We start from the raw sequence: 17084 nt of genomic DNA on the forward strand, positions 1-17084 counted from the left end.
TAATGTGTTTGTTTTGCCAGTTATTCATCATGTTAATATAATCAATAGCTATGTTTCCATTAACTTGTCCAGTGATTCATTTTTTTTGTCGACACTAACCAGGTTTTCATCCAACCTTATTATGCGAGTAAAGTACATGTTGCAGAAAAAATGTCATGACAGGCCTGATGGAAACAGAACATTCTCCGGTTAACTTTCCAAATGCAGACAACAAAATACGCTAGACAAGGTGGGATCTTTTAGTGTCTACCAAATAATCATCATATTGAAGTAAACTTGGGTGCCACGCGATGACGTGTTGTCCTCCCACAACGACTCATTGGGAAAGTGTGCAGTTTATTAGGCTACATATGAAATATATGACGATGAACTTCACAGGGTGGTGAAAGTGCAATGTGATGAGTTTGATGCTCCTCTCCAATATCGAGAGTCTTATTCTGGTGACATGATCATCGATGCTTGGCTGCCGTTTGACAAATAAAAATAATATTGGTCTGCCAAATTCCATCGATCCAGGCCAGAAGGATCCACTGGCTGTGTCACTCTTCTGATGAGTGCACCCGGAGGATAACTGGCAGCACGGTTGAGGAATCGGTATTCAAGGGAACATGGCTGAGAGCCGGTGGGAGTGACACAGGGAGGCCCTCCCTCGAAGACAACTTAACCGGCTTAGTGACGCCGCGGTGCCCAATACCGTACGATTGGAGGCGAGAGGAAATGCGGAAATGGATCAGCCTGGTAACTCAACGTATAGGGACGCAGGCCTTTGGTAATGGCAAGACCAGCAATTCTTGGCTGGCTAATCCTCAGTGGGATTCAAGCAAGGCCAGTACATCGAAGGGCTTAAGTTGACGGGCCAACATATATCCCACCCCGGAGATGCTTGCAAGAGGAAGGCCAGAGAGGGATTCCTCATTGCAGGCGCTGTCCAGACCCCTACGAATCTTGTTCACACATCCTGGGTCGATGCCCGTCGATCCAAGGAGCCTGCATAAATAGGCACAACAAGGTATGTGACATATTAGTAGAAGCCGAAAGCAACGGATGAAACATTATCAAGGAGATAAGTTTATTTTCACAGAATGGGAAACTGAGGAAACCAGACTCATGAAAAAAGCTGCAGCTTTGGTGGTCAATGTTACAGTGCCATACGAATTCGCCTTTGACACTCTTGAGTTGGCTAGATCTAAAAAGATAACGCACCATCTCCATACTGCCCCAGAAATCCTAGAAAAGTTTCCGGGAGTCCCGGTAGGGACCAGGGCCATGTGGCCCACTCGTAACAACCAAGTGCTGCGACACATGGAAGTATAGCAGTCCCAAAGGGCAGCCTTCGCAAAGCTGGTAAGCCAGAGAGTCCTGCTGTACTCCATAGATCTGCTCGAGGAAAAGGCTTTGAGTGACGAGGGTGCTTAAACCACCCGGGGCTACATCAGGTCAAATGTGTTTGACATTCCTTGGTACTCCTGACAACGAAAACCCCTACCACGATTGGGAGACCACTTTGGCGGTCGTCAGAGTGGTCTGATACTCCTTCCATTTCAATATATATCATCTGACAATTGTGCAGGCCGAATGAGGTAAACAAGGGATGGCCTGGTAATGAAAGTGCCTTCTCTTCCGCTCACAACACACAGCCACCCAAACAGAGACGAACACAAGGTAAGGTGTGAAGGGATGGAGCGGTAACAAGTATCCTACACACACTCATATCGGCAAAGCTCAAAAATGTTCTTATATAGTACCAGTCAAAAAATGTGGACATCTACTCATTCAAGGGTTTTTCTTTATTTTTACTATTTTCTACATTGTAGAATAATAGTGAAGACATCAAAACTATGAAATAATACATGTGGAATCATGTAGTAACCACTCTTTGACTTGATAGCAGCGTTGCACACTTGGAATTCTCTCAACCAGCTTTACTTGGAATGCTTTTCCAAAAATCTTGAAGGAATTCCCACATATGCTGAGCACTTGTTGGCTGCTTTTCCTTCACTCTGCGGTCCAACTCATCCCAAACCATCTCAATTGGGTTGAGGTCAGGTGATTGTGGAAGCCAGGTCATCTGATGCAGCACTCCATCACTCTCCTTCTTGGTCAAATATCCCTTACACAGCCTGGAGGTGTTTTGGGTCATTGTCCTGTTGAAAAACAAATGATAGTCCCACTAAGTGCAAACCAGATGGGATGGCATATCGCTGCAGAATATTGTGGCAGCCATGTTGGTTAATTGTGCCTTGAATTCTAAATAAATCAGACAGTGTCCCCAGCAAAGTACCACCACACAATCACACCACCTCCTCCATGCTTCACGGTGGGAACCACACATGCGGAGATCATCCGTTCACCTATTCTGCGTCTCACAAAGACACGGTGGTTGGATCTAAAAATCTCATATTTGAACTCGTCTCACCAAAGTACAGATTTCCACCGGTCTAATGCCCATTGCTCGTGTTTCTTGGCCCAAGCAAGTCTCTTCTTATTGGTGTCCTTTAGTAGTGATTTCTTTGCAGCAATTTGACTATGAAGGCCTAGTTCCCGCAGGCTCCTCTGAACAGTTGATGTTGAGATGTGTCTGTTACTTGAACTCTGTGAAGCATTTATTTGAGGCTGGTAACTCTAATGAACTTATCCTCTGCAGCAGAGGTAACTCTGGGTCTTCCTTTCCTGTGGCGGTTCTCATGAGAGCCAGTTTCATCATAGCGCTTGATTGTTTTTGTGACTGCACTTGAAGAAACTTTCAATGTTCTTAAAATGTTCCGCATTGACTGACTTTCATGTCTTAAAGTTATGATGGACTTTTGTTTCTCTTTTCTTATTTGAGCTGTTCTTGCCATAATATGGATTGGGTCTTTTACCAAATAGGCCTATCTTCTGTATACCCGCCTGACTGATTATCTCAAACGTATTTACAGTGCCTTGCGAAAGTATTCGGCCCCCTTGAACTTTGCGACCATTTGCCACATTTCAGGCTTCAAACATAAAGATATAAAACTGTATTTTTTTGTGAAGAATCAACAACAAGTGGGACACAATCATGAAGTGGAACGACATTTATTGGATATTTCAAACTTTTTTAACAAATCAAAAACTGAAAAATTGGGCGTGCAAAATTATTCAGCCCCCTTAAGTTAATACTTTGTAGCGCCACCTTTTGCTGCGATTACAGCTGTAAGTCGCTTGGGGTATGTCTCTATCAGTTTTGCACATCGAGAGACTGAAATGTTTTCCCATTCCTCCTTGCAAAACAGCTCGAGCTCAGTGAGGTTGGATGGAGAGCATTTGTGAACAGCAGTTTTCAGTTCTTTCCACAGATTCTCGATTGGATTCAGGTCTGGACTTTGACTTGGCCATTCTAACACCTGGATATGTTTATTTTTGAACCATTCCATTGTAGATTTTGCTTTATGTTTTGGATCATTGTCTTGTTGGAAGACAAATCTCCGTCCCAGTCTCAGGTCTTTTGCAGACTCCATCAGGTTTTCTTCCAGAATGGTCCTGTATTTGGCTCCATCCATCTTCCCAACAATTTTAACCATCTTCCCTGTCCCTGCTGAAGAAAAGCAGGCCCAAACCATGATGCTGCCACCACCATGTTTGACAGTGGGGATGGTGTGTTCAGCTGTGTTGCTTTTACGCCAAACATAACGTTTTGCATTGTTGCCAAAAAGTTCAATGTTGGTTTAATCTGACCAGAGCACCTTCTTCCACATGTTTGGTGTGTCTCCCAGGTGGCTTGTGGCAAACTTTAAACGACACTTTTTATGGATATCTTTAAGAAATGGCTTTCTTCTTGCCACTCTTCCATAAAGGCCAGATTTGTGCAATATACGACTGACTGATTGTTGTCCTATGGACAGAGTCTCCCACCTCAGCTGTAGATCTCTGCAGTTCATCCAGAGTGATCATGGGCCTCTTGGCTGCATCTCTGATCAGTCTTCTCCTTGTATGAGCTGAAAGTTTAGAGGGACGGCCAGGTCTTGGTAGATTTGCAGTGGTCTGATACTCCTTCCATTTCAATATTATCGCTTGCACAGTGCTCCTTGGGATGTTTAAAGCTTGGGAAATCTTTTTGTATCCAAATCCGGCTTTAAACTTCTTCACAACAGTATCTCGGGCCTGCCTGGTGTGTTCCTTGTTCTTCATGATGCTCTCTGCGCTTTTAACGGACCTCTGAGACAATCACAGTGCAGGTGCATTTATACGGAGACTTGATTACACACAGGTGGATTGTATTTATCATCATTGGTCATTTAGGTCAACATTGGATCATTCAGAGATCCTCACTGAACTTCTGGAGAGAGTTTGCTGCACTGAAAGTAAAGGGGCTGAATAATTTTTCACGCCCAATTTTTTAGTTTTTGATTTGTTAAAAAAGTTTGAAATATCCAATAAATGTCATTCCACTTCATGATTGTGTCCCACTTGTTGTTGATTCTTCACAAAAAAATACAGTTTTATATCTTTATGTTTGAAGCCTGAAATGTGGCAAAAGTTCGCAATACTTTCGCAAGGCACTGTAAAAGGAAAGGAATTCCACAAATGTAAGTTTTAACACGGCACACCTGTTGATTGAAATGCATTCCAGGTGACTACCTCATGAAACTGGTTGAGAGAATGCCAAGAGTGTGCAAAGATGTCATCACCCCAAACGGTGGCTACTTTGAATAATCTCAAATATAAAATATATTTAGATTTGTTTTTTGGTTACTACATGATTCCATATGTGTTGTTTCATAGTTCTGATGATGGACTTCCTGTGACATCGGGTGCTGTAGGTGTCCTGGAGGGCAGGTAGTTTGCCCCCAGTGATGCGTTGTGCAGACCGCACCACCCTCTGGAGAGCCTTGCGGTTGAGGGCGGTGCAGTTGTCGTACTAGGCTGTGATACAGCCCGACATTCATCCTGAATGCCCTTCCTAGAAGGTCGACTGACGGTCAGTCAGGAGAACTTGCACAATTGGTGGCTGACTAAATACTTTTTTGCCCCACTGTATGTTATGAAAGTAATTGAGGTTTTTTAGGAAGTATTTGTAATGTAAAACCGATTAACATTGATAAAAATAGACTAAGTCAAAAAGGCAGGAATGCAGGGGCGCAACTTTCACTGGGGATGGGGGAACATGTCCTTCCCCACATTCTGAAATATGCATTTTTGTCATCCCCCCAGTTTCATTATTGGGTTAACGGTGTGCTTTAGGACCATGCAGATGCCTCCGAGCGGTCAGGTACGTTGTTTGGAGTGTTTATCCATTTTTTTTTTTTTTTATGTCACCCCAATTCTAATACCCTGCAAAAATGTATTTCTGTGGATTGGATGGAAGAGGTCCCTGGACCAATAACAGTTGGTTGTATTCATGCAAGTCATATTGGGTTATATCTATTGAAGTATATGTAACGGATGTGAAACGGCTAGCTTAGTTAGCGGTGCGCGCTAAATAACGTTTCAATTGGTAACGTCACTTGCTCTGAGACCTTGAAGTAGTGGTTCCCCTTGCTCTGCAAGGGCCGTGGCTTTTGTGGAGCAATGGTTAACGATGCTTCGTGAGTGACTGTTGTTGATGTGTGCAGAGGGTCCCTGGTTCGCACCCGGGTATTGGCGAGGGGACGGTCTAAAGTTATACTGTTACATATAGGAAGTATTTTGAACATAAAAAGCCCTGGAAAGCGTTACGTTCCAGTAGTGTCCGGTGAGCTCTCGCTGGCCCTTGAAATTCCAGAAGAGAGGGTAGGGTGTAAATCTCTCCCTGGACCGTACCCATATCCATAGCATCTCTACAAGATGAACAGCCTCTGGCATTTTAGAACAAGGTATGTAAGGGAAGTCGGCAAGTCAGATTTAAAGGCTGGGTCGGTCGGGCTGGGGTGCGAAGCAGGGCTGGGCTCGAGCTTGGGAGAAGTCGCAATGTTGCCCTTCTCTCGCAACCGTCGGATATTTGTCGTGTGGCCCATCTCGCGGACTCTCGTGCATGGTCTCGCAAGGGGCTGCCTTGCGGAGGTTCATCTGGCGATGGCGGACTGGTGGGGGTTTAGTCCAGCGGTTGGCGGCGGCTACTCTGGACGAGTGCCAGGCCCTTCTCGTGGATCTCCCCAGCTACGGCGCTTGCCTGCCCAGTTCGCGCATGTGTCTCCGGCAGGTCGCCATAGCCGGCACCGAGCAACTGACTCAGAACTGGTGCAGACCAGGGGAATCTGACTGTTTAATTAAATCAAAGCATCGCGAAGGCCCGAGGTGGGTGTTGACGCGATGTGATTTCTGCCCAGTGCTCTGAATGTCAAGTGAAGAAATTAAATTAAGCGCGGGTAAATGGTGGTAGTAACTATGACCCTCTTAAGGAGATCTTAGCCCAGGATGATAGTAAAAGGGGCAATAATATACATTATAAGAAGGGGAACACATACTGTATATAAATGTAAAAGACAGTTGCAGGTCGGAGGGCCATCTTACAAAAGAGGTCCACTAGATAGGGCCTTACCCTCTAGAGTTTACAAGGAGAGGGGCTTTAAGCTATGAGAAACTAACCGTGAGAGGCACACAGGCACGGCACATAGAATGCATCATTCTGGTGATAACAATACCCCTCATGGTGACTAGATTCGAAAAGAGTGCAGGCCGAAGGGAGTAGACAAGTGGTCTATTAGATGAAGGCGGCTCGAACAAATCCTCGGCTCTGGCCAGGAGGAACATAGGTGGTTGTCAGCACATGGGGGCACTCTGACGCCGGTGCAGGTCGAAGGGAGTAAACAAGGGATGGCATGGTAATGAAAGGGACTTCTGCTCGCAACACACATACATCCATACTCACACATACAGTTGAAGTCGAAAGTTTACATTCACCTTAGCCAAATACATTTAAAATATTTTTTTCACAATTCCTGACATTTAATCCTAGTAAGAATTCCCTGTCTTAGGTCAGTTAGGATTACCACTTTATTTTAAGAATGTGAAATGTCAGAATAATAGTAGAGAGAATGATTTATTTCAGCTTTTATTTCTTTCATCACATTCCCAGTGGGTCAGAAGTGTACATACACTCAATTAGTATTTGGTAGCATTGCCTTTAAATTGTTTAACTTGTCAAACATTCCGAGTATCCTTCCACAAGCTTCCCACAATAAGTTGGGTGAATTTTGGCCCATTCCTCCTGACAGAGCTGGTGTAACTGAGTCAGGTTTGTAGGCCTCCTTGCTCGCACACCCTTTTTCAGTTCTGCCCACAAATTTTCTATAGGATTGAGGTCAGGCCTTTGTGATGGTCACTCCAATACCTTGACTTTGTTGTCCTTAAGCTATTTTGCCACAACTTTGGAAGTATGCTTGGAGTCATTGTCCATTTGGAAGACCCTTTGCGACCAAGCTTTAACTTCCTGACTGATGTCTTGAGATGTTGCTTCAATATACCCACATCATTTTCCTACCTCATGATGCCATCTACTTTGTGAAGTGCACCAGTCCCTCCTGCAGCAAAGCACCCCCACAACATGATGCTGCCACCCCCGTACTTCATGGTTTGGATGGTGTTCTTCGGCTTGCAAGCCTCCCCCTTTTTCTTCCAAACATAACGATGGTCATTATGTCCAAACAGTTATATTTTTGTTTCATCAGGCCAGAGGACATTTCTCCAAAAAGTACGATTTTTGTCCCCATGTGCAGTTAGTCTGGCAAACCGTAGTCTGGCTTTTTTATGGCGGTTTTGGAGCAGTGGCTTCTTCCTTGTTGATCGGCCTTTCAGGTTATGTCGATATAGGACTCATATTACTGTGGATATAGATACTATAGATATAGAACAGTAACAAGTATCACGAACACACACTCAAACCAGCAAAGCTCATGCTTTCATACATTGGCTGAGGGTGCTACCATCCGATTCCCAGCCAAGTAATCCCTCTTGTGTTGCTCTCAGGTGTCTCAGAGTGCTGGACAGAGACCAGCAGTAGGAAAAGGATGCCCACCCCAGCTGAAGGATGCCAGATAGTAGCGCTATTCCTTGGCTCTCTCTTCTCCTGGTAAGTATTGCGTAGCACATTGATGACTAGATAGGTCGACTGATGGCCAGTCTGTAAGTTGGAAAAGGGTCTACTTGACCATGTGGCTCAACCCGAATGACAAATTGATTATATTCAAAGTGAAGAAATTCAATGAAGCGGGGGAAAACAGCAGTTAATATGACTCTTAGTGTAGCCAAATGGTGACACGCTGCTCTATAATGGCCAGCGGAGCGAAAGCTGGCCTCTTTTTTTAATTCATAGAAGTCATATGGGATGGAAGTAATTTCAAGTTTTAGGAAAGTGTTTGTCATGTAAAAACAGTTAACATTTTTTTTTAAATAGACCGTCACAAAGCCAAAAAGTAATTGCTGTGGATTGGAGGGAAGAGGTCCCTGGACCAATAGTTAGTCAGTATTGGGTGAAAGCTATTGAAGTATAGGAAGTATTTTAGACATACAATTATAGAAAATGTATAGAAAAAATGGTATATTCATGAAGGTATTATGGGTTCGAAGCTATTAAAGTTTTAAGGAAGTACACTTTAATTGATTGAAAATCACTATCGTAAATCACTATCGTAAATCACTATCGTAAATCACTATATTACAGTTGACTTGAGAGTTCTATGTCATGTGATTGTTTTTCTAGGTTCCACTGCAATTTTAAGATGGTCCCTGCCATAGAAATGACTGTAATAGACTGAAAACAGAACGGAACCGAGAAAAGGGGTGTAGCTTGTTCACTATCGTCAGGTGATTCAGAATATTACATTTATTTCATCCTGACATATTCTGTTAAAGAGGTATTGATGAGCAAAGTCCGCATCTTTAATATAAAGCTGACTTTACCGCAGTCTCATGAAGGAAGTTGGGTTGCCTGCTTCCACACCAGTTTCATGTCCTGTGACCCGCACATTGAATTTAAGGAAATCATTTTCGTTTTATTCTGTTTTCTCTTTTAAGGAGTATGATTATCCCTTCCAATTTAGGTTGCGCTGTTTCCAGGTCACGGAGTAGCACCTCTGTTGCATTGGCTGCCATGTCCAGACTTTCTGCTTTAGTTAAAAAAGTTATCCACTTCAGCAGTGAGCACTGCCAATGATTCATTTAACATTTTTAGTGGTAGGTCAAGGGCAGAGGTAATCTCCTCATGAACAATCTCTGGTATAGTAGCGGACAGCTCTTTCTGTTGTCTGGTGTTGAGAGCCTCCATGTTCCCACAGTTGAATTGTGGACAGACAAATTCTAGCTGCTGGAGCATAATAGACCTGATAGTTATTTCTTGTCACACAATGAATGTCCAACACCTTAATATTTTGTTTAGTATTAGGAAATAATACATTTTAGGAAATAAGTCCATTAATTCATGGTAATTTGCAAAAGCAAGCCACGATAAGGCCACACGTTTCAATGCATGCCAACGGAACCGGATGTCAAAATTCGAACATATACCCTACATGACCCTATATGACCAAAAGTTTGTGGACACCTTCTCGTCGAACATCTCATTCCAAAGTCATGGCATTAATAGGGAGTTGGCCCCCCCTTTGCTGCTATAACAACCACTCTTCTGGGAAGGCTGTCCACTAGGTGTTGGAACATTGCTGTGTGGACTTGCTTCCATTCAGCCACAAGAGCATTAGTGAGGTCAGGTACTGATGTTGGGTGATTAGGCCTGGCTTGCAGTTGGCGTTCCAAAGGTGTTCGATGGGGTTGAGGTCAGGGCTCTCCAGTCAAGTTCTTCCACACCGATCTCGAAAAAACATTTCTGTGTGGACCTCGTTTTGGGCAAAGGGCATTGTCATGCTGAAACAGGAAAGGAAAGGGCCTTTCCCAAACTGTTGCCACAAAGTTGGAAGCACAGAATAATCTAGAATGTCCTTGTATGCTGTAGCGTTAAGATTTCCCTTCACTGGAACTAAGGGGCTTAACCCGAACCATGAAAAACAGCCTCAGACCATTATTCCTCCTCCACCAAACTACACAGTTGGCACTATGCATTGGGGTAGGTAGCGTTGTCTTGGCATCCACCAAACCCAGATTCGCCCGTCGGGCTACCTGATGGAGTGATTCATCACTCCAGAAAATGCGTCTCTACTGCTCGAAGAGTCCAATGGCGGTGAGATTTACACCACTCCAGCCGACGCTTGGCATTGCGTATGGTGATCTTAGGCTTGTGTGCGGCTGCTAGGCTATTCTACTGTCAATATTTGTCTATGGACATTGCATGCCGATTTTATACACCTGTCAGTAACGGGTGTAGCTGAAATAACTAAATCCACTCATTTGAAGGGGTGTCCACATACATTTGTATATATAGTGTGTTTTGTGGAAAAGAGATGTTGTATGTTTCTAAACGATGCATCATGCTGCCTTGTTGACAACATGACCGAGCGGTGCAGATTACTCTTCAATTTGAAAAGGGTGCTCCTCCCTCACTGCTTTTACCCATTTACGTCACTGGTTATAGACCTGTGCACTGCAGTTCAGCTTAATCGATCTCCCTCAATATGACCCATATTAAGAGATGTAATGATCCTGTTTTTTGGAACATCCGAATGGTCATGCAGGGGGGATTTATTGCATAAATAGTGGGGCCATGAAATAATTGCATTCTTGTCTTGTATAAACCCATATATTTTGTATTCAGATGCATTCTCAGATTGTCTCTAGGACTAGGCAAATGTTGGCTGCATTTACACAGGCAGCCAAATTCGGATCTTTTTCCACCAAATTGGTATTTTGACCAATCAGATCAGCTCTTTTGACAATAATTTGGCAAAATTTCAGAATTAGTCTGCCTGCAAGCATTTTAAGATTTCTGCTCAAACATAGTTAACAATATTGACGTTGTAGACTAGCTGAAACATAATGAAACAACAGCAATTATCATACAAATGTAGTCTAGCTGAAATCAATTTTACAGAAACAATGTAAAAAATAATTTCTACATTGTATTCTGCTCGATGTAAGTGGGGATGTCTTTGATTTAATAAAAATGTTCAGCTTCTTTGGATATTTGCAGTTGGAACTGATTTGATCACCACAGAGTGCACTTAATCACATTTGGTTCATTGAAATGCGCAAGCAGTATGCTTGACCAGTACCATTTCAGGGATAGAATGTAGAATGTTACTGCTTGTTTGACATTACACAGAGGAAAAACAAATGTATTATGACAATGGGGTTTTCAATGGGAGGCAGGTAGCCTAGTGGTTAGAGCGTTGGACTTGTAATTGAAAGATTGCAAGATCAAATCCATGAGCTGACAAAGTACAAATCTGCTGTTCTGCCCCCTGAACAAGGCAGTTAATCCACTGTTCCTAGGCCGTCATTGAAAATAAGAATGTTTTCTTAAGACTTGCCTAGTTAAACTAAGAATAAATAAATACCTGTGTCTGCCACCAGATGGATTCAAAATACTGTCCAATTTTGGGTGCCTTCCATCCAGTGTTGCTGCTTCACTCAGCAGTGCCTATCCTTCAGGCATTTAGATTTTAAAACATTATAAATCACGTTTTATGCACCCACAAAAAAAGAGAGATGGACCCAAGGTGGTAGATAGGTCAGAAAGACTTTGAACAACAGCTTTGTCTCAAGAGTCCTTTGCCTCAAATCTGTCATTGCCAATCTCTGTTTTTTTCTTATGTATATAATGCTAGAGGCTTTCAAATCTCACCCCCTCTGTCTTGTCAGTATTTTATTTGCCCACTTTAATGTTGAATTGATTGTCACCACCACAACACCAGGAAGGTATTCGTGAGTTAGAATTTTTACAAATGTACATTGTTTTACTGGACTAGTTACTAATGGAGTTACTGACAGTCATAAAGTGGATCTGGTGAATAAGTCCATGTTTTTCTGAAATTATTTTCTAGTATATTTCTACAATTTGTATTATCTCTGCTGTGTGTCTTTATGTTTGTCCGGAATAGGCCTAAGTGCTCTTTAGAAATGTTGTAGGTCTATAGGCTACAGCCCCCTTTAAAGATCTCTCAGCGTGTCAATTGAACAAATCTACATGAATCAGAGTTATTAGAAGGTAACAGCATGTCAGCGTCCTATTTCTTATTAAGAAATAAATTCTTGCCCTTTAAACTTTTACAGTTGAGAATTGGCATCGAACAGCCTCTTGTCATTCTCACACACGGTTCCTGTTATCATTTCATCACTTTTCCTTATGTTATTAAATGCAACCAACCTAAACCAATGTATACTTCTCTGGCTCAGTGTAGGTGGTCATTCCTCCAATTCCACCCCCCACCCCGCCCCTCTCTCCGGTATCCATCCTTCACTATTTCTCTCACCAAGATTGGCCTCCCAACCGTGACCCCCCAACCCCCCATTGGCACCCCAATTGTTGGTAGAGCAATTGTGTGTGCGGGAGGCTCGTAAAGGGCCCTGCCTGGGTTCCCCTGCCCTGTGACGGATAGCTGGGAGACCGCAGGGCCCATTTACATGAGAAGAGCCGGAGGAGAGAGCGATGAATAGAACGACTTTCAATCTGCTTGTCTCTGAGGACTTTCTCTTCTAACCACCAACCCCCCATCACCAACCTTTTGTTTGTGCTACTCTCTGTTTCTTGGCCTCCCTCTCTTTCTATCCTCTTTCTTCTCCTCAACCTCTCCACTTCATTTTCATTTGCCTCAAATCTGTCATTGCCAATCTCTGTTTTTTTCCTATGTATATAATGCTAGAGGCTTTCAAATCTCACCCCCTCTGTCTTGTCTGTCTTTTATTTGCCCACTTTAATGTTGAATTGATTGTCACCACCACAACACCAGGAAACATACATGTATTTCCTCTATTTCCCTTATCTTCTACTCACAAAAAGAATGACCCTGGCACAATGGGAGAGGCATACTCCAAGTACAAATAAGTTGCATAATGGCTATATTATCTTGGTCATTGGAACCAGTCCAAATAAATTGGTTAATGGCTGTGTTATTGTGGCCATTGGAACTAGCTAATCCAAATAAGATTGGATAATGTATATATTATTGTGGACTTTCAGTCCAAATTAACAGATCGATCTCTCAACCAACCAAATCTCCCTGATGCTAAGGGGGACTGGTATTATTGTGCACATTGCGGTCTATTTAAGCAATAAGGCACCTCTGGGGGTTGTGGTATATGGCCAATATACCACGGCTAGGCTGTTCCTAGGCACGACACAAAGTGGAGTTGTGGTATATTGGCCATATACCACAAACCTCTGAGGTGCCTTATTGCTATTATAAACTGGATACCAAGGTAATTCACCAGTTTATAGTTTTTGTTATATTTGTCATTATCCCATTTGATTATATCACTCGAACATTCAACTTGTATCACACTACTCAGTGCTTGAAGTGGACTGAAATAGTAGGTGCCAGCTAGTACTCATTTTGGGTGCCGGCCCAGTAGTCTTTATAAGTAGGTGTCAGTAGTCATCATATTTTATTGCCTGTATTCTATAAGAGGTGCCGGTACACCTGTGGGCACCAGCTCAATTCAAGCACTGACTCTTAATCCTGCAAAGCATAATGAATGAGCTATTTACTGATTGATGGCTATGGGCAAACACCTAGCCCCCAGTGGAGGTGTAAAGTGGTGACCATAGAAACTAGAAAAAGGTGTAATGGGTAGCTACTAGTAATATCACACCTAGTCTCATTTTAGAACCGCAGGGAGCTGCTACTGGATAGAGGAGGCATGGACCATGCATGGGGTATATACTGTGAAATGGGTCTTGTTTTGTTGACATACTTTCTCTCTGAAAACATAAGCCTGCCAGGCTTTTGACAATGGAATCCAATGGATTGTACATTGTAATATGTTATTAGGTCATTCAAATATGCTACAGATGTCATTCTGACATTACATTGATATGAAAAGCCTAAACTTATTTTGATTACTGTCAACAAGTGTCATTAATGTGGTGGCCAATATTATAGAGAAAGATCTGAAATAAAATAATTATATACCTTAAGTAAATAAGAATGATGAATCTGAAAATGTAAACTCGTTTTTTAAGTTTGTATTGGAGAGAGAATTGGGTGAGGGGTTCCCTGCCTTCTCCCTCCCTTGTCTTAAACATGTGTTGGCCAATGTTATGGAGAAGCCTGAAACAAAAATATTCTTTATCTTAAATTAACAAGAACTATATAATAAATTTAACAAAGTAAAGTTTGAAGTTTGCGTTGCAGAGAGAGAAGAGGGGCGGGGGGGGGCTGCCTCCCTCCCTCCCACAGCGATTCCGCTTCTCTTCATATTCACTCAAGTGCATTCCAAATTCACCGCACCCCTTCTATAGTGATGTAAATGAGTGGGCTGGAGGGAGGGAAGTTAGGAGCAGATTTGCTTGTGAAGAAGTTTTATAATCACCAGCTACCAGTGGGATAGGGAGTTATTTCAAGAAGGAACTCTACAGCAGTATCTCTCTTCTCATTGTAGTTTAAAGGCCAGCATCTGAAGTCGTGAGTTGGTAGCAGGATGTTTTTGCGCCGATTTTGTTTCCATCTCTGACAATTTGTTTTATCATTATTGTTTTCAACTTCTGCTTGGGATGCTTGGTTGACATTTACACAGCCGGTGTAATTTTAAAGCTCTGTTCAAACTTTGTATATTTCGTTTATGGTAAATATGTATAACATTATAGAGCACCAACTCAAGTCCTCTGTTCCTTCACATCATCCTGGAGCAGGAATGCCACCTGCGAACGGAGTAGGGGGGCACGAGGGCGGCCACACAGGTTCCAAATTACCGACAATCCAACCTGACCCAATGGACAAAGTCAAGCGGCCCATGAATGCCTTCATGGTCTGGTCTCGCGGTGAACGACGGAAAATGGCTCAGGAAAATCCCAAAATGCACAATTCTGAGATATCCAAACGGCTGGGTGTCGCGTGGAAATCTCTAACAGACGCCGAGAAAAGGCCCTTCATTGACGAGGCTAAACGCCTCCGCGCGGTGCACATGAAGGATTATCCGGACTACAAATACAAACCCCGTCGTAAAACCAAACCGATGCCGAAGAACAATACTCTAGCCGCCCAGTATCAGATGTCGGCCGGTAACCTGCTGAGTGCGTCCGCGGCTCAGGGACAAGTTGGAAACCCCAGAATGGACGCATATGGCTGGGGCCACACAGGGGGCTACACTGCGGCGATGCAGAGCGAGGCGCTCGGCTACAGCCAGCAGCTTCACCGCTATGACCTGTCAGCACTTCAGTATCAATCCAGCATGGCCCAGGCCCAAGCCTACATGAATGGTGCCAACGCATACAGGTGAGTCTAGATTGTTACTTTTTCTATGATTTTAATGGCTGTCAATATATTTTCTTTCCAATGTACCTGGCAGTTATAGGCCTAAACTGGTTTTGGATATACAAAACCCATGGCCAGGTGGTTTTATTGGCGCTAATAGTCTATTTCCATCTTGTCCATTTATTTTTGGTCAGTGACCTTTTTGTGACTTTTTGAAGTCAAATAGTTACTCTCATTAGTTTGTCTCAATTGATCAGTAACCCAATCTCTAATCTCTCTCCCTCAGCCCCATGTCCTACAACAGCAGCCCCCAGCAGGTCAGCCCAGTGATGTCCATGGTGAAGCAGCAGTCTGATGGCCACAGCATGTCCCCATCCCCCACCGGGCCCCACAGCCCCCTCCAGCAGCACCACCACCAGGCCCACCAGCAGCACCAGACCCAGCGTGGTATCCAGGTCCAGGGAGACCATCTCAGGGACATGATCAGCATGTACATGCCTGGGGGAGATGCCTCAGAGGCCCAGAGAGGGTACTCCGTCTCTGCAGCAAACATCCAGCAGCATTACCTGGGAGGGTCAGCTCCACTCACCCACCTTTGAATTCCCTCTCACACACCTCTAAGCTGAACTCACTCACCAACTCGCACACCTCTGAACTGAGACATTATACTGATTCAATCAACCGTGTATCATGTTGGTTGAAGTGCTGTCGACTCCCCTCCTAACTCTTGTTGGTCCCGTATCCACATCTGACCTACAGGGTCTGACACTGTTATTGTGGAAGTCCAGTAAGATGGATGTTGGGAAACAACGTGATCTGACTTGATATGCTGGCATTGACTGGTGGCAGCCCAATGGGGTCAGTAAATGTGCAGGGACTGAAGAAAGAAAATAATATTCATTTTAATACAAAGATGAGATCCCTCACTGACACAGACAATATTTTGTGACAAGATGACGATGTCGTCATCATTGGTCGTTGATTGGTTGAGTGGTTTCAGTGTACATTCCAGTTGGAATGCCTTGATGGTTATGAGTGATTCCAAACCCCAGATATTGTCCCATTCTGCTATTTCTCTAAACCCACCATCTAAAAGAGTATTAATGACTGCAATGGGAACTCGAAAAGTTGAAGTGGAAGTATGACATTTTGTTTTTGTGAATTCTGAACAAAATGGCTTCGACATTGACAATCTCAAATGTTTCTCTCAGACAACTGCCATTTCTGTATCCGTTCAGAAAATGAATTTACCTCTAAATGGGTCTACACGCCCTGTAATTTATATAAAAGTTAAATAGCAGTTGGTTTTTATTTCACAACTTTTTGAAACACAAAACTGAACCGATATTTGAGGATTTTTGTTATTGTTTAGTTTAAATCGATGCTGCTTTTCTGAGGTTTAGGCCTTATTTACCATTGTGAAATGTATTGAATTCATGTTTTATTAATACCCTTATAGTAAGGGTATTGTTATTTCAAGTCACTTGACAAGAACGATGTAAAAAAAAAAAAAAAGTAATAAAGTGTTATTATTTTTCTATTTTCTACTGTCACATAATGTGCCTATGATAAATTCCTAAAACTAACACCATTTACATAAAACATAACTGAAGTCTTCCAATGCAACCGTAGAATGAACTCAAGGCCTATATGATTTAACATGGAGATAGTCTAAACTTTCACCAGGCCTTTGCCCGCTTCTCTTTCCCAACAGAAAAGGAGAGTGGAAAGCCATCCAACTCCCGAGCATAATTACCCGTTTCGGTAAATCTCATTGTTCCCTCGCTGCTTTAGAGCATGCAGGTGCACACAGTAAACCGTGGTTCTCAGCGTGTCTTATGGCTGGCT

General features: G+C 43.1%; 1 protein-coding gene across 2 annotated transcripts; it reads left to right on the forward strand.

The window, feature by feature from the left end:
- The first annotated feature begins 7921 nt into the window (after positions 1-7921).
- Positions 7922-16674, forward strand: LOC139419628 (transcription factor Sox-19a-like). 2 transcript variants are annotated; one of them, XM_071169610.1, is made up of 3 exons: positions 7922-8008; positions 14675-15257; positions 15523-16674. In XM_071169610.1, exons 2-3 carry the CDS (start codon positions 14677-14679, stop codon positions 15833-15835), a joined length of 894 nt encoding a protein of 297 aa, XP_071025711.1. In that variant the 5' UTR covers positions 7922-8008; positions 14675-14676; the 3' UTR covers positions 15836-16674. The 2 variants fall into 2 exon arrangements, with proteins under 2 accessions (XP_071025711.1, XP_071025710.1); XM_071169609.1 differs by lacking the exon at positions 7922-8008 and having other exon boundaries at positions 14385-15257.
- The last annotated feature ends 410 nt before the right edge of the window (positions 16675-17084 follow it).

The sequence above is a fragment of the Oncorhynchus clarkii genome, chromosome 10 (genome assembly GCF_045791955.1).
Source record: "Oncorhynchus clarkii lewisi isolate Uvic-CL-2024 chromosome 10, UVic_Ocla_1.0, whole genome shotgun sequence".
NCBI classification, from domain to species: domain Eukaryota; kingdom Metazoa; phylum Chordata; class Actinopteri; order Salmoniformes; family Salmonidae; genus Oncorhynchus; species Oncorhynchus clarkii.

Bases quoted from the DNA above. Each gene is read 5' to 3' on its own strand.
- LOC139419628 (XM_071169609.1), top strand. From the start codon at position 14,605: ATGGTAAATATGTATAACATTATAGAGCACCAACTCAAGTCCTCTGTT. The intron at 15,258-15,522 runs GTGAGTCTAGAT...TCTCTCCCTCAG, and splicing joins AATGGTGCCAACGCATACAG to CCCCATGTCCTACAACAGCA.